This window comes from Mirounga angustirostris, unplaced genomic scaffold (genome assembly GCF_029215605.1).
Source record: "Mirounga angustirostris isolate CCGP_5_RB_7025 unplaced genomic scaffold, mMirAng1.0.hap1 SCAF_5, whole genome shotgun sequence".
Classification (NCBI taxonomy): Eukaryota; Metazoa; Chordata; class Mammalia; order Carnivora; family Phocidae; genus Mirounga; species Mirounga angustirostris.
The window spans coordinates 125253256-125276624 of record NW_026991713.1 but is presented as its reverse complement, the minus strand read 5'-3'; the positions used below and the strand labels follow the sequence as shown (position 1 = coordinate 125276624).

The window sequence follows — 23369 nt, the reverse complement described above, 5'->3', positions numbered from 1 at the left end:
GAATCACCCCCCACCCCCCACCCAGAGGGGTTCACTTTGAACAAGCACTTTTCCCCCCACTTTTGCTGAAAGATGAAACAGCCCAGGCAAAATCTTAGGGTATGTCACTTGATACCAGTGACAAAGAACTGACCCAAACACAGGCTAACCCAAAGTGTAGCCAAGCTCAAGAATTTCATGCAGAGTATTTTTTTTTTTTTTTTTTTTTTGGTAGTAGTAGTTGGAAGTGTATACTTTCTCCAGAGAAGCTTTAAATAAACACCTGTATTCCATTAGATAAAGCGCACATGTTTATTTATTTAAACTTACGGTCTAGCTGACAGCTTCAGGTCAGGAATGCACACGTTGTCTTTGCCACAATCCACCAGGATGTGAGCCTGTGTTGTGCAAACGGGCATCAGGATTAATCTGGGAAAAGCTGAATCACATCCTTTTTCTTGAAAAGTATGAGCGATTCCACAAATTAAAGCAAAGCCTTCATTCCACTTGGCGGCCTGATTTGGCCCCGCTAGACACCCTAGGCTAGGCAGTGATCCCCCAACACGGCCTCATTGACATCATAGCCCGATTCCCCTTCCTTCTGCCGTGTCCCTAAAGAAGGCCACTCTGGCGGTGTTTTGAGGATCACAAGCTGTATTTCCTCCCTTAACAGCCACAGTTTGAACAAATTAAATCTCGGCTGCTCAAGGGGAAGGACTTCTGAAAACACAATGATGCAGTGTTTCAGGAAACACGTTAGGAAAATCTCCCCAGTGGGACGAGCTGGTGTGCAGAAATGCAAACGCAAGAGGCTGGGTTTGGTGTTAAAGTCACAGGAGCGATGCCCGGGGGCCTGACTGGGAATCAACCATCCCAGATTGTCAGGGACCTACCTGTTGGGTCACGGTGTTTTCCATGTAGTAATTCAATATCGGTTGCACTTCTGGGCCTTCTTTAAAGGTGGATTCATCCAAACTGTAGTTCAAGCTAATGTTGATTGGAGATAATTTATCTCGGAATTCAGTTTCATCCTAGGGAAAATAATCACACACTCAAGGAAGGCTCCAGGAAATAGCTACAAGATGTTAGCCCTTGAAAGGCAGGCGACATTTGACTTCAGCCAGTGGAAGTGAATGGTCAGGTGATTATCACGGCAGCAGGCTTAGGTTCATGTGGGATGTGGTAGGCAGCTTAATTAATACACGTTCAGGGATGAAATCGTTTAGGGCTGGGGCTTCATTGAAATATATGCTTTGGGAGTCAGTCTTCAGGTTCCCACCCAGATGGGTCAAATTGCAAAGGAAAAAAAAAAAAAAACCCTACTTATATATGTAATAGGTGTCATGGAAAACTTCGTGAATTGGGATTTTTGTTTTCGTGAGGTTGGCAGCATTTACGAGTCCTCGTGGGCTCAGGTGGAGAAAACATCTTGATTCTCCTCCTGTCTTGTCATCTCTTTAAGCTTGCATGAACTTCAAAACACCTTCAGCGCCCTTGAAGCTTCCTCAGAAAATGAAACAGAACCCGCTTCAGAGTGGAGGGGGTAACAGAAACAGAGGTCCTGAGCACACAGGAACACCTCAGACCACGCAGAGGAAATGCCACCTTCAGATGTGTGCCAGTCACGGTCATAATGAGACTCAAGAGTCATGCGCCCAGCTTTTCATTCTAGAGCATTCTAGAGCGCGTTTGTGAACTCTGCCCTCACTGGGTTCTCTCATCCCCTCACTAAGTCCCGTTAAGGGAGGAGACAAAACGAGAGAGAGAGTGATAAATCCCACAACTGCTCAGAAGCTGGAATAATAGTGTTATAAATATTTTGGCTCTTCTTTTTTTTTTTTTTTAAAGATTTATTTATTTATTTATTTGATAGAGAGAGACACAGCGAGAGAGGGAACACAAGCAGGGGGAGTGGGAGAGGGAGAAGCAGGCTTCCTGCAGAGCAGGGAGCCCGATGCGGGGCTCTATCCCAGGACCCTGGGATCATGACCTGAGCCGAAGGCAGACGCTTAACAACTGAGCCACCCAGGCACCCCAATATTTTGGCTCTTCTATTTCATGGTAGGCTTTGGAGTTATTGTAAATATACATTTCTTTAAAAATATAATTACCAATTACTTTCAATAAAAGTGTTGAATTGCCTAAACGTTTTCCCGAGTTGGCTCTGAAATGCGCATTGATAACATCTGGCCAAACATAACTCACGTTTATGGTTTTTTTGGGAGGGAGGCGGTGAAAAATGAAAACCACTCGAGTTAGTATCAGTATCAGGATAGTGTGCAAGACAGAAAGAAGCCTCGGGAATGAACAGCCAGACACCATCAGGTCAGCTGCCTCGGAGCTCAAGAATGGAGCGAGGGGCCTTGTAATAGAGTTTGCTCCTATAAAAGGAAAATAGATGTGGATCTCTGTGGACAAGTACAATGATTCCATAGAGAAAAATGGTTGGAATTTGAATCTGAACGTTAGAGGCCAGAAAGGTGATTCTGGAACACTTACTCGGAGGTAAACGACAAAATCCTGGCAGTGGAGGGATTTCTGCCCCTTTATGGGAAGGGGGAAGATGCGATGGGACTGATGGTTGTCAAGGAAGAGCGTGCGCTTAATGGCTCCTTTTTGTTTTAGGGAGTCTACGTGCACCTCGGCAGTCAAGCCTAGGGACCGAAATAAAGCAAATATAATCAGGAAAGGAAATGTATTCAGTGAATGCAGTGCTTGAATGAATTTCTATTTCAACTTGCTTACTAAGAAAACATTGTTTTCATAGTTGGATCAAAAACAATACACGAGCTGAAAAAAAGTTTTAGAAAATACTCTCCAAACTGAGAACCTTATTTTGTAATGGTTTTACGGTCATTCTCCCCCCCCCCCAATTATTATATTTGTTTTTAAAGATAACATTAACGCCAATCATTCAAGTAGTAGTTTTGTAGAAGTTTCCATATATACAATAGAAATCTTGATATTAAGAAAGGGCTCTTTCAAAGTTTTCTATAGTCTGTGCCAAGAAATGCTTATTGTTAACTTTTCTTGGTATAGTACAGGAGCGTAAAAATGAAAACATGCTCACCTATTGGATTTGAAATGCTCTGGCCTGTTACAGATGCACATACTCTTAAAGAGAAGCTAAGGAAAATAAAGAGTCAAGTTAGTAAAGTTTTGAATCTGAAGTAGAAATCTTACTTTATCTCACCCAAGATAAAATGAATACATCATTTTTCCTCTGTACTTCTCATTATACACACGCACAGCTAACTAAAGATACATATATATGAAAAATCTATCATCTATTATCTATCTATCTATCTATCTATCTATCTATCTATCTATCTATCTATCTATCTATCGACCACAACACTAACACAATCAAGATGGGTAACATTAATACATCGGAAGGTAATACTTTAAAGTATTCCTAGAAGGTAACTGATTTAATCAATGGATTAAGTAATCAATTACTTGCTGCTTTTATTCCATAAATACATAAGAACATTGCCCCTGTATTAGGGAGGGAAGAATTAGGCATATAGGAGGGGAACAGCTAGTGGTAGAGCCCGGGGATGAGCAAGAACATGAGTCCATTTGAGGAACCCACAGAAATTCAGTTTGGTTGGAGCGTTGGAGCAAGGCGGGGAAGCTCGAGGAGGCCAGGCTGGTTGGGTTGGTCTACAGGGAACAGGGCTTTGAAAGTCATGTTAAAGAGTTTGGACTTCATCCTAAGAGGCACGGAGCACCATGAGATGATTAACCCGCATCTCCACTCGGCTTAGGAGGAGGAGGGAACCTGGTGGTAACTTGCTAGGTGTGGGTAAAATTTGAGGCAGAGATCCTACAGGAGGGCGGTGGGGGGGCGGGTAGAGAAAGAACGTGAGTTGCTGAGCGTGGCTGTCTCAAGCTAGGTAGGCACAATGATGTGGTGTGTAGACACAATAAAGAGAGGGCAGACATGCACAAGAGACACGTTATAGTTTTGCCTAGAACATGATCTAAACTCAATCCAGAGAGACATCTGCCATGGCTTGTAGGATGACCCACCCTGGGACCTGTTCTGTGGCCAAAGACGGAACGAGAAATGACCAGTCGTCTCTGTCTGACTTTGCAGCACGTGCTCACGTCCCTCCTGAAACACGTCAAGCCCTAAAAAGCCAGCATTCAAGAGGGGGCTTTTTCACATTTCCAAGAAAGTGAAAATATAAGAAAATACTTAAATAATGATTTAAAGACAGTCTTCATGATTTTACTAATAAGATAACTACAGTAGGATTGGAATATTTCGACAGCATCCCAAAGCTGTAAATAATCCCTAATCATACTTTAATTATGTGTCAGCTTCCTGCGTGGAATATAATGAAAATGTGTCACATCTGGGACTCATCTATCTGCCGTGACCTCAGTCAGTGTCTCCCCTCAGGGTAAATAATTTGCCACATGCCATTAAAAGCCAATAGTTTCCTGAGATGTTTCTGCTATTACAACTGCTTGTACCACTTTGCCTGAGAAATCACAAATTCCAGCCCACTTCTACTTCAATTAGAATTATTTAAGAAAGATGGAATAGTTAACCCTATCTTTAGATTCTGCAGCATATCTGGCTTTCAAAATCGAGTTTTTTTTCTGTGTCCCTCTTTTTTGGGGGGGAGTACCTGGTTGCTTGTCAAAATCAGAGACAAAGTTCATTAACTTTTACAAGAGAAGTTCCTATTTGTAATGAAATCATCAGCCTATGTAAATTAAAATAATTTTATATATGGTATTTTGTTGAACATGAACAATTCAATAGTAATAAAGTTTCTGGAAGAGAAATAAAGATCTGGAGGTGAACATTATTTTTTCTTTGTGAGAAGGTGTTTGATGGACAAACAGATTAGCAGCTGATTTATGAATGATACCAATTACACGTCAGTGTTGTTCTATATTTCTTAGTTCTCTCTCTCTGTTACCTCCCTATCATTAGCTGGATGACTGTGACTTTTTTCATACAACTTTAAAATAACTGCTATAACTTAACTGAATTGTTGATAACAACACCTCAGCCTAAACCTGCCAGTTTCTAGATGTCTTTCATAGAACAGTCACCGAGTCAAAACATTCCAAGCACCTTGTTCTGATGTAAAAGGAAAGCCTCAAAATCTCATAGTACTGAACCAAAATATTCATTCTTTTTTTTTTAAAGATTTTATTTATTTATCTGACAGAGAGAGAGATAGCGAGAGCAGGAACACAAGCAGGGGGAGTGGGAGAGCGAGAAGCAGGCTTCCTGCTGAGCAGGGAGCCCGATGTGGGACTCAATCCCAGGACCCTGGGATCATGACCTGAGCCGAAGGCAGACGCTTAACGACTGAGCCACCCAGGCGCCCAATATTCATTCTTTTTAAGAAAAGTTTTATTATTGGGGTACCTGGCTGGCTCAATCTGTAGAGCATATAACTCTTGATCTCAGGGTCCTGAGTTCAAGCCCCACATTGGGTGGGGAGCCTACTTAACAAAAAAGACATAGTCCTATCAGATATCAAAAAATGTTATGAAGTTATGATAAATAAAGCATTATTAATAAAATGTTTATTATTGAAATATAGTTGATATATAATGTTATATTTGTTTCAGGCAAATAACACAATGATTCGACAACTCTATTATCTTACTTAGTGCTCACCATGGTAAGTGTAGCTACCATCTATCACCATACAAATTTAAAACAAATTTTTGACTCTATTTCCTATACTGTCTTTTTCATCACTTTTATTTATTTATTTATTTTATAACTGGAAGTCTGTACCTCTTAATCTCCTTCATCTATTTTGCTTATCTCTCTTACCCCTCCTCTCTGCCAACTACCTGTTTGTTCTCTGTATGAGTCTGTTTTTTTGTTTTGTTTTGTTTTTTAGATTCCACATATAAGTGAAATCATGATATTTGTTTTCTCTGTCTGACTTATAATAACTTAGCATAATATCCTCTAGGTCCATCCATGTTGTTACAAATGGCAAAATCTCATTCTTTTTTTTAATGGCTGAGTATTCTTCCACTGTAAATAAATACACCACATTTTCCTTATCCATTCATCTATGGAGGGACACTTGGGTTGCTTCCCTATCTTGGCTATTGTAAATAATGCTGCAATAAACATAGGGGTGAGTATATCTTTTCGAATTTTAGTGTTTTTGTTGAAATATTCATTCTGAATTTAGCAAAATATACATTGTACATAAACCTACACATATATTCACTATGTGTTTTACATACCAGAGAATTGGGTCCACTCACATGTCTTTATCTAATTATGAAGTACCCTTAAGTTGTCAGGGAAAGCTGTGATCTAAAATTAATTAGAGTTAAATTGCAAACTTGAATTTATGATCACATTCAATATGGTACATTAGTCTGAATAGGTCTGATTGGAAATACATTAGAAGTCAGGACGATACATGACAAAACCTGAACAGACCTATAACCACTAAGGAAATTGAAGCAGTCATCAAAAATCTCCCAAAAAACAAAAGCCCAGGGCCAGATGGCTTCCCAGGGGAATTCTACCAAACATTTCAAGAAGAATTCATACCTATTCTTCTGAAACTGTTCCAAAAAATAGAAATGGAAGGAAAACTTCCAAACTCATTTTATGAGGCCAGCATTACCTTGATCCCAAAACCAGACAAAGACCCCATCAAAAAGGAGAATTACAGACCAATATCCCTGATGAACATGGATGCAAAAATTCTCACCAAAATACTAGCCAATAGGATCCAACAGTACATTAAAAGGATTATTCACGGGGCGCCTGGGTGGCTCAGTTGGTTAAGCGACTGCCTTCGGCTCAGGTCATGATCCTGGAGTCCCGGGATCGAGTCCCGCATCGGGCTCCCTGCTCGGCGGAGAGTCTGCTTCTCCCTCTGACCCTCCTCCCTCTCATGCTGTCTCTCATTCTCTCTCTCAAATAAATAAATAAAATCTTTAAAAAAAAAAAAAAAAAAAAAAGGATTATTCACCACGACCAAGTGGGATTTATCCCTGGGCTGCAAGGTTGGTTCAACATCCGCAAATCAATCAATGTGATACAATACATTAACAAAAGAAAGAACAAGAATCATATGATCCTCTCAATAGATGCAGAAAAAGGTTTGACAAAGTACAGCATCCTTTCTTGATCAAAACTCTTCAGAGTATAGGGATAGAGGGTCCATACCTCAATATCATAAAAGCCATCTATGAAAAACCTACAGCAAATATCATTCTCAATGGGGAAAAATGAGAGCTTTCCCCCTAAGGTCAGGAACGCGGCAAGGATGTCCACTATCACCACTGCTATTCAACATAGTATTGGAAGTCCTAGCCACAGCAATCAGACAACAAAAAGAAATCAAAGGCATCCAAATTGGCAAAGAAGAAGTCAAACTCTCACTCTTTACAGATGATATGATACTTTATGTGGAAAACCCAAAAGACTCCACCCCAAAACTGCTAGAACTCATACAGGAATTCAGTAAAGTGGCAGGATATAAAATCAATGCACGAAATCAGTGGCATTCCTATACACCAACAACAAGACAGAAGAAAGAGAAATTAAGAAGGAGTCGATCCCATTTACAATTGCACCCAAACCATAAGATACCTAGGAATAAATCTAACCAAAGAGACAAAGGATCTGTACTCAGAAAACTATAAAATACTCATGAAAGAAATTGAGGAAGACACAAAGAAATGGAAAAACGTGCCATGCTCATGGATTAGAAGAACAAATATTGTGAAGATGTCAATGCTACCTAGAGCAATCTACACATTCAATGCAATCCCCATCAAAATACCATCCACTTTTTTCAAAGAAATGGAACAAATAATCCTGAAATTTGTATGGAACCAGAAAAGACCCCGCATAGCCAGAGGAATGTTGAAAAAGCAAAGCAAAGCCGGCGGCATCACAATTCCGGACTTCAAGCTCTATTACAAAGCTGTCATCATCAAGACAGCATGGTACTGGCACAAAAACAGACACATAGATCAATGGAACAGAATAGAGAGCCCAGAAATGGACCCTCAACTCTATGGTCAACTCATCTTTGACAAAGCAGGAAAGAATGTCCAATGGAACAAAGACAGTCTCTTCAACAAATGGTGTTGGGAAAATTGGACAGCCACATGCAGAAGAATGAAACTGGACCATTTCCTTACACCACACACAAAAATAGACTCCAAATGGTTGAAAGACCTCAGTGTGAGACAGGAGTCCATCAAAATCCTAAAGGAGAACACAGGCAGCAACCTCTTTGACCTCAGCCGAAGCAACTTCTTCCTAGAAACATCGCCAAAGGCAAGGGAAGCAAGGGCACAAATGAACTATTGGGACTTCATCAAGATAAAAAGCTTTTGCAAAGCAAAGGAAACAGTCAACAAAACCAAAAGACAACTGACAGAATGGGAGAAGATATTTGCAAATGACAGATCAGATAAAGGGCTAGTATCCAAAATCTATAAAGAACTCATCAAACTCAACACCCAAAGAACAAAGAATCCAATCAAGAAATGGGCAGAAGACATGAACAGACATTTTTCCAAAGAAGACATCCACATGGCCAACAGACACATGAAAAAGTGCTCAATATCGCTCGGCATCAGGGAAATCCAAATCAAAACCTCAATGAGATACCACCTCACACCAGTCAGAATGGCTAAAATTAACAAGTCAGGAAACGACAGATGTTGGTGGGGATGCGGAGAAAGGGGAACCCTCCTACACTGTTGGTGGGAATGCAAGCTGGTGCAGCCACTCTGGAAAACTGTATGGAAGTTCCTCAAAAAGTTGAAAATAGAGCTACCATATGATCCAGCAATTGCACTACTGGGTATTTACCCCAAAGATACAAAAGTAGGGATCCGAAGGGGTACGTGCATGCCGATGTTTATAGCAGCAATGTCCACAATAGCCAAACTGTGGAAAGAGCCAAGATGTCCATCGACAGATGAATGGATAAAGAAGAGGTGGTATATATATACAATGGAATATTATGCAGCCATCAAAAAGAATGAACTGTTGCCATTTGCAACGACGTGGATGGAACTGGAGGGTATTATGTTGAGTGAAATAAGTCAAACAGAGAAAGACATGTATCATATGATCTCACTGATACGAGGAATTCTTAATCTCAGGAAACAAACTGAGGGTTGCTGGAGTGGGGGGTGGGGTGGGAGGGATGGGGTGCCTGGGTGATAGACACTGGGGAGGGTATGTGCTCTGGTAAGCGCTGTGAATTGTGCAAGACTGTTGAATCTCAGATCTCTACTTCTGAAACAAATAATGCAATATATGTTAAGAAAAAAAAAGAAGAAGAAGAAGGTAGCGGGAGGGGAAGAATGAAGCGGGGGAAATCGGAGGGGTAGACGAACCATGAGAGACGATGGACTCTGAAAAACAAACTGAGGGTTCTAGAGGGGAGGGGGGTGGGAGGATGGGTTAGCCTGGTGGTGGGTATTGAGGAGGGCACGTTCTGCATGGAGCACTGGGTGTTATGCACAAACAATGAATCATGGAACACTTCATCTAAAACTAATGATGTAATGTATGGGGATTAACATAAGAATAAAAAAAAATTTTTTTTGAGTGTAGCTGAAAAAAATGTTACATTAGCTTCAGGTGTACAATAGTGATTTGACAAGTTTATACATCATGCTATGGTCACCGCAAAGTCTAACTACCATCTGTCCCATTACATCGCTATTATAATGTCATTGACTACATTCCTCATGCTCTGCTTTTATTCCTGTTACTTACTCATTCCATAATTGGAAGCCTGTATCCCCTTCCCCCTTTTACCCATTTTGTCCAACCCCACCCCCTCTGGCAACTATCAGTTTGTTCTCTGTATGTATAGTTCTGTTCTGCTTTTTGTTTGTTTATTCATGTTTTTTAGATTCCATTTATGAGTGGAATCATATGGTATTGGTCTTTCTCTATCTGACTTATTTAACTTAAAGTGATACCCTCTAGGTCCATTTATGCTGTCTCAAATGGGAAGATCTCATCTTTTTTTTTTATGGCTGCATAAAATTCTTGTGTGTGTGTGTGTGTGTGTGGAGAGAGAGAGAGCGCAACGTATTGTATATATTGTAATTTGTATATATGGTAGTATTTTATACATGTAGTAATTATCTCTCTCTCTCTATATATATATCTATATCACATTTTCCTTATCCATTCAGAAAGACTAAGTCTTTGTTACTTAAATTGGGTGCACAGACCCACAGCATAACACTCGACTGGAGCTTCTCAGAGCTACAAAGTCTCAGGCCCCACCCCGGAAGCCGCATTACCACAAGAGGCCCAGGTGATCTGCATCCACGTTGAGTTGGAGAAGCACTGGACTAACTCACCAGGCCACAGATGACAGAGACTCTGGAATCTGGCATGTTTTATTTTCCAGATTGATAATCATTGGGTGCAGCAAAAGCTGGGCATCCACGGTCACAACTGGTCTTGCTCTGCAGGGAGAAGACACAGGGTTATAATGAGCCACATGAGCGACACCCCACTTCCAGAGGCCGCTGCCAACATTCCCAGCCCTTGTGCCAAGAATTTGCCTCACTGCGTGAGACTTAACTCACTACCTTAAAACATATGTGGTCGCTCATGAATACAAATAAAGGATGCTATGGGTCTGTCAAGCAAAACCGCATTCACGGAGCTGCTTTGTGTGTGGAGTGGGCTCCAGGTATTTTGGAGATATTGCTGTGAAGTGTGCTCTGGGATCTGCTATCTTCGTATCTGAGGAAACACATCCTTCTATACTCACTCATGCCTGTAAGTCCTTGACTTTTGCAAATTTCCTTTCATGATGGGCTGATGGTTTTTTATTTTGTTGGATAATTTTCTAACCAAGCTTTGCAGATTGAGCTAAGCACATAAGGGTGGGCTGACAAGATCATTGTGTACTTCACACAGAGCCGTGGTTCTCAACCCTGACTGCATGATAGAAGCACCCAATGAATTCCCAGAGTGGTAAAAAAACCTCAGGGGGTCAGGGCCAGGTGTCGGAATGTTAACCAAACCCTCCAGGTGGTTCTAATGTGCAGCCAGGTGTGAGGAGAGGGACTAAATGTACAGCAAACTCAATTTTCACCAAGGTGAGGATAATGAGCCAAGCAAGTAACTCATGGGGGAAGGGGACTGGGCAATTTTTAAAGCTCTGTTCCAAGATAGGAGAGCTAAGAGCCAAGTCTCCAGATGACAACGTGAAATGATATTGAGTTGGGTAAGTTTTCCTCTGAGGGGAGGGAGGGCCGTGCTTTGGGATGGTGTGTGTTTAGGGCACAACTTTAAACAGTTTCATGATTACCACAACAGCCCCCCTGGGAATATTCCCGAACTCCTTTACACTATTTATCTGTGCTTTGTTACATAATTTTGTTTTTAATATTGTGTTAGCTCCAGTCCTTGAAAAAGCAGATGGTAAGACTGAGTTAGACATGCAAGACAATCACTGGGGCAAATACCTATGAGGGAAAAAAAAGGCGGGAGGGAGGAGGCTAGCAGCCAGCCGTCAGACTGTGATGGAGGTCTGGTCCCTGTGAAGGAGTGAGGGAAGGAATGAGGACTGGGTGGTGGATTTAGACCTTAGCAACTAGCCCATGAGTTCATCAGCCCTGAGTGGGGCATTGTCATGGCCCCCGTAAGCACAGCCCCATCCTTTAGGTACCTGAGCTTTCCAGTCATCTGATTCTCTATAACCCAAAGCAGTGAGTGGTGGGTATACATCAGTCTATGAGTATGTCTTGGAACTGATGGAGAAAATCTCACTTACTTGAGGAGACCTAACTTTAGAATCGCACTGGGGGTTGGGCTAGGTTAGTATTATGTGCCCAGAACACGTGGGGCTGCTCTCTGCCTTTTGTTTTGATATCCTGATCTAATGTCTTGAATTCCTATAAAACTTTTTTTTTAAGAAGAAAAAAGAATCTAAAATTTTTGAGCACCATTGTCTACCAGTAACTTACTATTCTGTGTACTTTACCTGCAGATTCCCACTTAATCCTCTTCACAAAAATAAACTTCTAAAGCAACTACTGTTATCCCTCTTCAACAGACAGAAAAATCAGAGGCTCAGAAAGTTGTAGGAACTTGCCCAAGACTACACATGAGTGAGTATGTGGAATGGCTAGGCTTTTGAATCTAGACCTGTCAGATTTGAACTTTTGTTCAATACTTGCTTTTGGAGTATTATTTTGGTACATTTCTTTCCCTAACTTAGTCTCCACACCTGATTTATATAAACCTCCTCCCACTGGTACCGCTTCTCTATAAACACGTTTTAATGCATTTCCAAGGCAAAGAGAAGAATTCAGACATAGAAACATCTAAAGAATGCATCATTTTATAAGTTCTGCTAAGATTCATATCTTCATTTAACATTATGTTGGTAGGGGCTGGAAGTTTGGTCATGAGGTATGAGATTAAAAAGACAGAGAGATGAAAGAAAGGAGAACAGTAGAGAGCAAAACTTCCTCCAAACTTTAAAAGGAGCATCTAAATGTTCTCCAAAATAAATAGTTGGGACATACTCTTGAAGGCGAAACTAGCAGCAAAAAGGAAATGCACTTGAAACAATTAGAGGACATTTGCATACTACAAACCACGTACCTGTAAACAGCTACTTTTCCTGTTCCGAATGCACCTACAATTAAATCTAAAAAAAGACAAAAACTCAAAACACATGCACACATTTTATAGAAACAATCTAAGCTCATACTCATAAATAGCATATAGCGCATCCTGAAATGCTGATTGTAGAGTGAGGCTCATCCAGTAAGAGCAGTAAATTGCACCTTCCTTAAGACATTCTGGAAAGGATGTTGGAACTTCATTGTAACTCAGTAGGACACACAAACCAGTAGATCTCAATCCCTTCTGGACTCATGAATGCCAGCTTTCTAGAAATGCTTTAAAAATGCATCATAACGCCATTTCTCCTATCCTCCAGACTGAAGGCCTACATCTTAAGGAAAGTGAAAGGGAAAAACCATGTGCTTTAGTGCCTGTATGTACTGGGCATGTTACACACCTTGCTTTCCCTTTCCCTCCAGCAATGACCCTGCAAAACTGGTCTTATTATTTATTACAAAATGGGACATTTTGACTGTCCATCCTTTTGACACAACCATTTGCTCTTTATGAATAGTGTGGATGGTGAGTATCCTCTTGGCAAAGGGATTGGTCGTTTATGAACTAATTAATGTGTCATTTTAATGATCTTCAATAACAACAACAACAACAATAATAATAAATAGCACATGTTGAACACTTGCTCTAGGCCGGGAATTCTTTTGAAGGGTTGACCTTAATTATTCCTAATAAGAAGCTAGGAAGTCTCTATTATTTGCACAGTTCTGCAGGTGGCTAAATGGAGGCTTAAGAAGGCGAACCTATAAATTCACTGAAGTCCACACTAGGCGAGAGGTGGGGCTGGTCTATGGCAGTGCTGGGTAACAGAACAATCCTAGGCTGTCTGAGGGATAACCCTCACGCTGATTGCAGTGCTTGGCTAAAACACAGGTAAAGCGGTCTGTTTTCCTAAATCTAATGTATAATGATTCCTCTTGGTAGATGCAACCAAACCAACATACAGATGACAATGGCTGAATCTGTAGAATAAAATTTAGGTGTTGATGTGAGAAAACTGGACCTGGTAGAAATAAGGGCCACAGAAGAAAACTTACACAGTTGAGACCATAAGTGGTTAATCCTAGGAGAGCAGAAATGAAAATTAAAAAAAAAAAAGAGGGGCACTTCTCTGGCCAGTCCATATGGAAAACCAATCAAGGAATTAAATTGGTCTAATGGAGTCTGCACAGGAAAATGATTTGTAGCCACGTTCCCTCGGCACTCACCTTCCCTGGACGTAGGAGCAGCATCGGACTGCAAGCATGATTCCCCCTGGAGGCCGGAAGTGCCCCTGGCCTGAGCCCTCAGCTAATGATGGATGGAAACAGGCGATGACCAGGAACGGCCGCTTCCTTACCCCTCCAGTGGGATAACTCTGGAGGCATGTTCTTCCCTGTCTCCCACATGTCCCCAGCTCCCGCTACCCACTGTGTCAACCTGCTTCGCACCCATCTTCCTTCCCATGGCCTTCGTCCTCCTCCCTTAGCAATGTTTCTTCGGACCATTTCTCACATGACCCGCTTGTTTTCTAATCCTTGTCTTAATGTCTGTGCTGGAAGAACCCAACTTAAAACAACAATAGTTCTTACTAAAAATGCTTATTTTTCAAAAGAAAGGGACTTCAACGTGTTCCAGGTTAAAACCACAGTTGAGATGTCTCGTGTTTTATAGATACAGAGTCAGATTCGGGTCATAGGTTCGAGACTGGACTCCCAAACTCCGTATCTAAAAAAGCGCATATGCAAATGTTCAAAGAAGTCAAATGCAGTTCATTTTGAAGAATTCTTTATTCGTGAGATTAAAAGACACAGTAAGAAAAAAGACAATGTGACCAGCTATGACTTATGGCATAAAATAGTCTTTTCCAAAGAGTCAAGTCTTTGAAGCCAGAAGCCAAAGTTTAGGAGTCTACCAATTTTAAAAATTGTATCAGAGTTTGAACTTTTTCGAATATTTTCACATTTATTTTTTCCTGTTACATTCGTCTCTTCCAGCATATCCGTGCATTTTTGCTATGTCAGGGGAAGAAGAGCTACTGATTTGAGGAAATGTGAGCTCTGTTCTCCCTGTGTACCATGCTCTCCAGGAGTTACACAGAACACCGATGGCCCTCAGCCTGACCTCTATCTATTGACCTGACACCAGACAAGAGAGTTCTATTATGAAAACTGATTCCAGAGGAATTATGTGCTTTGTTTTTGGCTCCAAATATGGTGAAATATTAATATACCAAGATTAGATACTTTATAAAAGATGAGTTTTAAGAATGGACTCCTCTGGAAATGGCCAAGAAAACAAGACTGTGAGCTCTTCCAGGGCAGGAATCTTTCTTTGGGCTCACATATCACAACTACTTCATGGAATGGTACAGGGTGAAATAAATGAAGGAAGAAAGAAAAAAATCTTTGCATCCACAGTACCAGGCACTAGGCCAGATTGGGAACAGAGGCTTTATAAATACTTGAAATAAGAGAATAAGTAATAATGAGATAATGTACTAAAGATGAGTAAGGTGAAGAAAATGGGACAGTTGTTAAGACAGGCTCATGGAGGGGCGCCTGGGTGGCTCAGTTGGTTGAGCGACTGCCTTCGGCTCAGGTCATGATCCCGGAGTCCCAGGATCGAGTCCCGCATCGGACTCCCTGCCCCGCGGGGAGTCTGCTTCTCCCTCTGACCCTTCCCCATCTCATGCTCTCTCTCTCTATCTCATTCTCTCTCTCAAATAAATAAAATCTTAAAAAAAAAAAAAAAAGACAGGCTCATGGAAACCACAGTTAAATTCTGCTGGATTTCTGCATATGTGAGTGTGCACGGATGCATGCACACACATACACACACACACAGAAACTCCAGATTCTAGAAAATTCCAGAAAGAAGTATAGAAGCTGCATCACAACTCAATCATCATTGTAGACAAAAAGATGAGAGACACCCCCTGACAGTAATGAGCAAGAGGCCTTTTCCTTTAGAAACTTTGATTCCTATGCCTCAGGGTTGGAATTTTACTTCTCTGGAAAAATAAAGTAACTGGCAAAAAAGGCCACAATTTTCTTCATGAGACTGTGGCCACAGTTATTCAGAGGCCAACAAAACAGTTATCTACCAGGAAAGTATGTTTGCATCTGGAGACACCACCTTGGTATTGTGCCTGCTGGAGAAGGCCAGAAACATTTATGCTCAGGACTTTAAACTTCTGGGATCTCTCTAAGGGGGAGAATTGATCTGCCAATTTGTGTTCCTAACCGATTTGCCCCTTCAAAATAGATGATTTGTTTTAATAAGTACTATGTGGTTTCCATATATATATATATATACACACATATATATATATACACACACACACATAGTTATATGATCCTTATATATACATACATATATATTGATGTTTGCGTATGTATGTATACACAGATATGTATGTCTATCCACATATACATGTCTGTACAGATAGACATGTATATATATTCATGTATATATGCACATACACACTACTTTTTGAATCTTACATAATTCCGTCATGCTTAGGAATTTAAAGGATAATCTGAAGAGAAAGTAATTTTGGTACTGATACTTGGGATTCGTAACTCTGCAAACTTTCTTTCTTGCTTTGAGATAACAGGTCTTATACCATTATCTAATGTTTATTTTCTTTTCTTCTAAACTTCTTAAGGGCAGGTTCTGAAAACAAACAAAAAATTTTGCCTTTATATAAGACACAGCTATTTTTTTTTCTTGAAGAAATAACTGGTGACTAAAATCCGTTCTTTCCCCTTAATCTAAAATTATTCCCAAAATGCTGGAGCCCTTTGTTATCACCTCACTTTGCCTGGGAAACAGTTTATTTTCCTTTTGGCCTTTGATGAAACAACTGTATACTTTTAAGGATTCAAAAAGGGGAACATTAGCATGAATGCAGGCTCAGTTGGCAAGAAAAAATAACCCTAAAAATGTGAGGTCATAGGATATGTATTACACCTCTGTTCTGTATTCTATTTCTCCAAAATTATTATTATTAAACGAGAAAGAAGAAAAGAGCCAAACTTTTAAAGTGGTACTTGGACTATAGAGGCTGATTTTATTAACCTAGGAAGGAAATTTTAGAGTTGGAAGAAGTTCTATGTGAAAACAGCTTTGTTTTGAGTGTGGGTGTAGGTAGGCAGGAGGGAGTGGAAACTTTCTAGGGGTAGGGGGACAGGGGCCAATGGGAGGGGAGACAGCAGGAAGAGCAGCTACAGTAATGCGTTAAAGGATCACTCAGAATCCTTTAGGAGAAGTCCCTTTGGCCATCCAAGCGTCTACATTTCACAGGATGTGAGCCTTCTTACTTTTTCTTCCTACTCTCTTGTCTTGTTGAGAAATATACTAATGCTTATGTCTGTGGCCAAAGATGCCATCAGAGCCCTCCTTTTATATTTTGGAATTAAGAAACATTTACTGTTTTAGAATAATCCTAGACAATGAGAATTGCCATAAGGAACTTCCAAACAATTGAGAAATATGGTAATGTACAGCTAACAGTTGTATAAAAAGATTACAAGACTCCAGACAGAAGGCCTCCTTAAACGTGACCAAAACAATGTGGAAATCACAAAGGAATTTTAAAGTGTAAATTCTCTTGCAAAAAGTCAAAGCAGGGTCCAAAGAGAAATGAAAGGAACAGGGGAAGATGTTTATAATGTATATGCCTGATCAAATGTGAGTATTTTTCAATGCTAACAAGAATGTCTGGTACATAGTAAAAAAAAATAAATATTAATTATTATTAACCCTAATTCATACTGAACCCACACAAATTAATAATAAAACTATAAACATTCTAATAAAAAGGTTGTAAAGAGGCAATTTACATAAAAATAAATAGCCATGACCAATAAATATATAAAAAGATGTTCAGCCTCATTAGTCAGCAAAGAAATCCAAATGAAAGGAACAATGAGATATCATTTTTGACCTTTCCATTGGAAGAGATGAAGGATTCGTGGCAGGCAGTGTTGGGTGGAGAGCAGAGGACTGAGAACTCAGGCTGTCTGTGAGAAGGGCAGTAAATGGGCATGATTTTCTTGGAAGGCAGTTTGCCAATTGGTCTGACAAAGCAAACTTTTTGCCCTGGCATTTGCACTTCTAGGAATTTGTCCTGAGGCTCTATTGGATAATTGTGCAGACATGTGTCAGACAAAAGCTAACTTTCTAAGCACTTTGAATATACGAATTCCTTAGTTATAATAATCCCAGGAGATGCACACTTTAATTATTCCCATTTAAAAATGAGGAAAATGAGATATAGAGAAGCGAACTAGTAAGGGACAAGGCCAAGTTTAAGCCCAGGCAGTCTGGCTGCAGAGCCAACACGCTTTCCTATTTTACCATGCTGCTTCCCAGAAGCACATCTCCAGGCCATTTTTTCTCTCTTTAAAAATTTTTAAAATTAAGTATATTATACATACAGTAAATTGCATCCTTTTTAGTGTCCTCTTCTAAGAGCTTTGATCAATGCATCCAGTCATATAACCACCACCACGATCAAGAACAGTTCCATCATCCTAAAATGTCGTCTATGCTGCCTGTCATTGAACCTGCCCCACCCCTAGCCCTGGCATCCACGAATCTGTTTTCCAGAATGGCAGGGAAATGGAAGCACACCGTATGTAGCCTTTTGGGACTGGCTTCCTTCACAATCAGCCCAGCGCATCTGAGAATCATCCACCACGTTGGGTGTGTCATGAGTTCACTCCTTTTCTTGCCGAGCAGGGTTCCACTGTGTGTATGGCCCACAGTCTGTCCATCCCTGGCTAGCGGTCACTTGAGTTGTGTCCGGTTTGGGGAAAGTCACTAGAACCACGCGTGTACAGTTATTTTGTGTATCTACAGGCCGAGTTTGATTTGTAAATTCTCTTGTTGAATCTCTCTAACATCTTTGAAACGCTCTTTTAAAGCAGTGTTTGATTTCAAGTGGAAAATTACGGAATGGAGGGTAAAAAAATTGGGAATTCTAAATTCCAGTTCACTTTGCCGCTGGTTTCCTAATGACTCTGGACAAGTCGCTATTCTCTGCCAAATGTCTGGTGAAATCTTCAAGGTTCTTGTCGTTCAAGAAAGCCACGAGCTTTGCAGGACTGGTTGGGGCTGCACAATTGGCCCTGTCTGCCCTGTTCTGGCCCAGGACTCCCCCGTGCCTGTTAGTCAGCCTTGCTCCTGCAGAGTTCGCCTCTCCTCTTGCCCCCATGATGGGACCAGTTTCTGGCTTTCTCCCTGGATTACCCAGACTCAGGCCTCAGGCCTGCTTACCTCCATGACTCAGCTGCCTGAACTCATGATCCAAAGACTTCTGGCTCCTGTCCTAATGTTACTGATGCTCACAGTTCACAGTATCCCCTCCAGGCCCTTCTCCTCACCGTCCAGGCACCATCTCTGCTCCCCACAGGTTAGAAGTGTTTTTAAGACAAATGGTGGTCATCCAGCAGAATTGTTCACCTCGACCCACCCGGGCTCTGCTCATTTTCCTACAGGGATGCTCTTCAGAGAAATGGTGGGATTAAAGATGATGTATAAAATGATGGGGTTAAAGGTGGTGAGTAAATATGGCAATGTTGACTTGTAAGTAGGTTATGAAATTGGCTTAAGTGTTTGGCAACGGAGAAACAGCTCATGTCTGTGGGAAGCAGGCATTTCGATAAGTCTCCTTGAGTTTGGCAAATGCATTAATCTAAAAATAGACAGAGGCTGCCTTTCTTCCTTGCTTTTTTATTGCAACATGCAAAATATTACTGAGAGGAAGGTTATGAGTTGAGGAAGAAATGCTTGGAAAAAAAAATGCATGGTTTTATCCCAGAAAGTAATAATCCTAACAATCTGTCTGAAATGCTTCCAAATGAACTCTGAAGAAAAACATTTATGAGTTGGAATGCAGTATTAGGTTGCAACATTCTAATTTACTGAGAGTTTATTTTCCTTTTTAAAAAAATCCCACACAAAATAAGAGTGAAATATCAAATGATGAGCCTGCCGCCTTAGGGAAACAGTTTTCCAAACGTTATTGGCGTCCTGCAGCGGCAAGAATCAGCTTTTTCCCCCGGCTATTGCTTAATGCTTTACTCGTTGCATTCTGTGTCACCGAATTAAAGGCATTTCACTTTATCCTTGGCGTGGCCACACTTCCAATAAGTGTGCTGTCCAGTCAGTTGCTCAAAGTCTTGGAGAAAAGTATGTTTGTTTAGGAACAGTCCCATTTAGAAGTGGCTGCCTAGTGGGTGTACCACTTGAATCGAGCTTCCCATGATCCCAGGAGAAGATATCAGGTTATGTTAAAGGGCATCATCATCTCTGCTTACATTTCCATTCTCATTCTGCACAGGAGTAAAATGGTTTACTGGATTTAAGCAGAGCTGGAAGAGAGTGGCCAGGTAAAAAGAGAGGAGAACAACAGTTTACCTGCCAAGGTGTGTGGCTGTGAGGAAATCCGTTCGTTCGTTCATTCATTCATTCACTCATTCATTTGCATTTATTTAGTCAACACATATTTACTAGGTGCCTTCAGTCCCACCCACTGCTTTGGGCACAAGCGATTCCATAGTGAGCAAAAGCAAATTCAGTGCTTGCCCTCACCTAATATAGTGTCCAGCCTAGTGGGGTGAAATAGATATTTATCAAATAATCACACAAATGTGTAATTTCAATCTCAGATAAGTGTTTTTAGAGAGAGGACAACAGTCAGGGAAGACTTCCTAAGGAAGCGACATTTGGACTGAGTTCATAAGTGGGAAGTGAACTCCCGGGAAAATGTCCAGGGTGTACAAAGACAGAAGGGATACTTCAAGGGGACTGCTCTAAAATATGGCTTTTAAATCACATATTAATGCATTAAAAATGACTTATAGAAAGCACATGCAGTGGGAGTTCAAGAAATAATGCAAGAGGTTCTAAGTCCAGGAGAACATCCTCCCACTCCTCCACATCCTGTCCCCTCCACCCATAAAAGGGACCATGGCAAGGCATCAAGTTTTTATTAACTATATCTTTATAAGTAAGATCAAGTATAAATGATATCCTGTCATATTTATTGTTGCCTGGGGTTTCATAAAGAAGCAAGGTTCTATGATTGAGTGTTTAAAGGGGAGTTAGTTCAAAGTTACACTGACAGACTTCCGTTTCTGGTCCAGTGCAGGAGAAGCTTGGAAGTCACCACTCCATCTTTTTTTTTTTTAAGATTTTTATTTATTTATTTGAGAGAGAGAGAATGAGAGAGAGCACATGAGAGGGGGGAGGGGCAGAGGGAGAAGCAGACTCCCTGCCGAGCAGGGAGCCCGATGCGGGACTTGATCCAGGGACTCCAGGATCACGACCCGAGCCGAAGGCAGTCACTTAACCGACTGAGCCACCCAGGCGCCCGTCACCACTGCATCTTAACAACAAGTAAAAAGCTGAACAAACTGAAAAAAACCAACAACCCTTCTTAGATCCCTAAGAGAAGTGAGGTCACAGGGCAAGCTGCGGCACCAAATTGGAGGAACTGACAGGCAAATACAGTGAGCCATTTTACTGGGGCAGCAACCTCCATGGGACCAGTGCTGGGATGCAGAAACCTGAACAGTAGTTGATGAATTGCTGGAGGCTCAGTGTGGACGACTCTGGGGATTAAAAACTCCACGGGGATCCAGCCATGGGGGCGGGGTTGGGGGGGGTCGGGGGGGGGATTGGGGGAAGGCATGCTTTTGTGAGTTGTGTCTACCAGGTTCTAACTGACCTGGGGGAAGAGAAATACTGACTCCAGCCCACTCTTGACATCCAGTCCAACATAAAGAGGGGGACTAAGAAGCATGTATAAAGTTCACGGTCCAGAGGCATAGGCCCACTAAAAGACTGAGACCTACTCCTAAGATTACAAAACACTTCCCCTCCCCCAACACCTACCACCACATTGCGAAGGCCTATTTATAGCAGTTCCTTTTATTCAGTATATCATGCCCAGTTATCATAATGTTACAGGGTGTAACTAAAAGGCCAAAAATATATAGTGGGAAGAGAGAGAGCAAGCATTAGGACCAGACTCAGACATGGCAGGGATGTTGGAATTACCAGACTTGGAATTTAAAATAGCTATGATTAATACGCTAAGGGCTCTAATGGATAAAATAGAGAGCATACAAGGACGGATGCTCAAGGTAAGCAGAAAGAGGGACATTCTAAGAACCAAAAAGAAATGATACAGATCAGAAACACTGTAACAGAAATGAAGAGTATCTCTGATGGACTTATCAGTAACCAGCACACAGCCGCGGAAAGACATCTGAGCTAGAGTGCGGATCGGTAAAAACCTCCCAAACTGAAAAGCGAAGAGAAAGAAGACTGGAAAGAACAGAACAGAATATCCAAGGACTGTGGTACAACTACAGAAGGTACAGAGAGAAAAAACAAAAGAAAAAGAAGGAAAATAAAGAAATTCTGAAAGAAGCCAGAGGGGAAAAATACCTTACTTAAGGAGGAGAAAAGATAGCATTACACCCAACTTTTCTCTAAAACCATGCAAACAAGAAGAGAATGAGGTAAAATACTTGAAATGTTAAGAGAAAAAACCCTGGATTTTTTTTTACCCTGCAAAATTACCCTTCAAAACTGAAGGAAAAACAAAGGCCTTCTCAGGCAAACAGAAATTGAGGGAATTTATTGACAACAGTACTACTTCAAAATATGTTAAAAAGAAGTTCTTTAGAGAGGAGGAAATGATGTAAGTCAGAAACTTGGATCTACATAAAGAAATGAAGTGGTGGAGAAGGAATAAGTGAAAGGAAAATAAAAAATCTTACTTTTCTTATCCTAAATTGATCTAACATGTAACAGCAAAATAATAGCACCACTGTATTTGTATATATATAACTTACACGTAGTATGTATGTATATTTTATTTACACATAGTGTGTGTCTATCATATAAATATATGGCAGCATTGATAGAAGGAATAGAGAGGAAGAATTGGGAGCATTTTGTTATTTATAAAGGTACCCACACTACATGTGAAGTACTACAGTGTTATTTGACAGTGGGCTTGGATTAGTTATAAAAGTATTTTGCAAACCCTGGAGCAACCACTTAATAAAAGTTAAAAAGAAGTATATTCTAAGTAAGGAGAAAAAAATGGAATCATATAAAATGCTCAGTTAAAACTACAAAATGCAGAAAAAGAGTGAAAGACAAAAATAATAAAGAACAAAGGCAACAGTGGAAAGTACTAACAAATATAGTTTAACTTAATCTAATTATATCAATAATGACTTTGAACTTCAATGGTCTAAATACACCAATTAAAACACAGATATTGTCAGAGGGGATCAAAAAACAAGAACTAACTATATGTGGTTTATAAGACACACACTTCAAATATAAAGATGCATGTAGAATAAAAGTAAGTGGATGGAGAAAGATACCATGGTAACAGTAATCAAAAGGAAGCAGGAGTAGCTATATTAATTTCAGACATAGTAGACTTCAAACTAAGCAAAGTTATTAGAAATAAAGAGGGGCATTACATAATAATAAGGGAGCCAATTCTCCAAGAAGACATAATGATCCTTTTTTAAAAAAATTATTAACATATAATGTATTATTTGTTTCAGGGGTACAGGTCTGTGATTCATCAGTCTTACACAATTCACGGCACTCACCATAGCACATACCCTCCCCAATGTCCATCACCCAGCCACCCCATTCCTCCCACCCCCCTCCACTCCAGCAACCCTCAGATTATTTCCTGAGA

General features: G+C 40.7%; 1 protein-coding gene across 2 annotated transcripts in view; it reads right to left on the bottom strand.

Moving 5' to 3' along the window:
- ITGA8 (integrin subunit alpha 8) overlaps positions 1–23369 on the bottom strand; it is a 180137-nt gene that overhangs the window by 71246 nt on the left and 85522 nt on the right. For both annotated transcript variants that reach the window (XM_064592014.1, XM_064592013.1), the window contains exons 14-19: positions 12605–12650; positions 10342–10449; positions 3050–3105; positions 2479–2633; positions 873–1010; positions 310–377 (exon numbers count right to left, since the gene is read on the bottom strand). In XM_064592014.1, coding sequence (XP_064448084.1) covers positions 310–377; positions 873–1010; positions 2479–2633; positions 3050–3105; positions 10342–10449; positions 12605–12650 — 571 coding nt within the window. The remainder of the gene's footprint in view (positions 1–309; positions 378–872; positions 1011–2478; positions 2634–3049; positions 3106–10341; positions 10450–12604; positions 12651–23369) is intronic.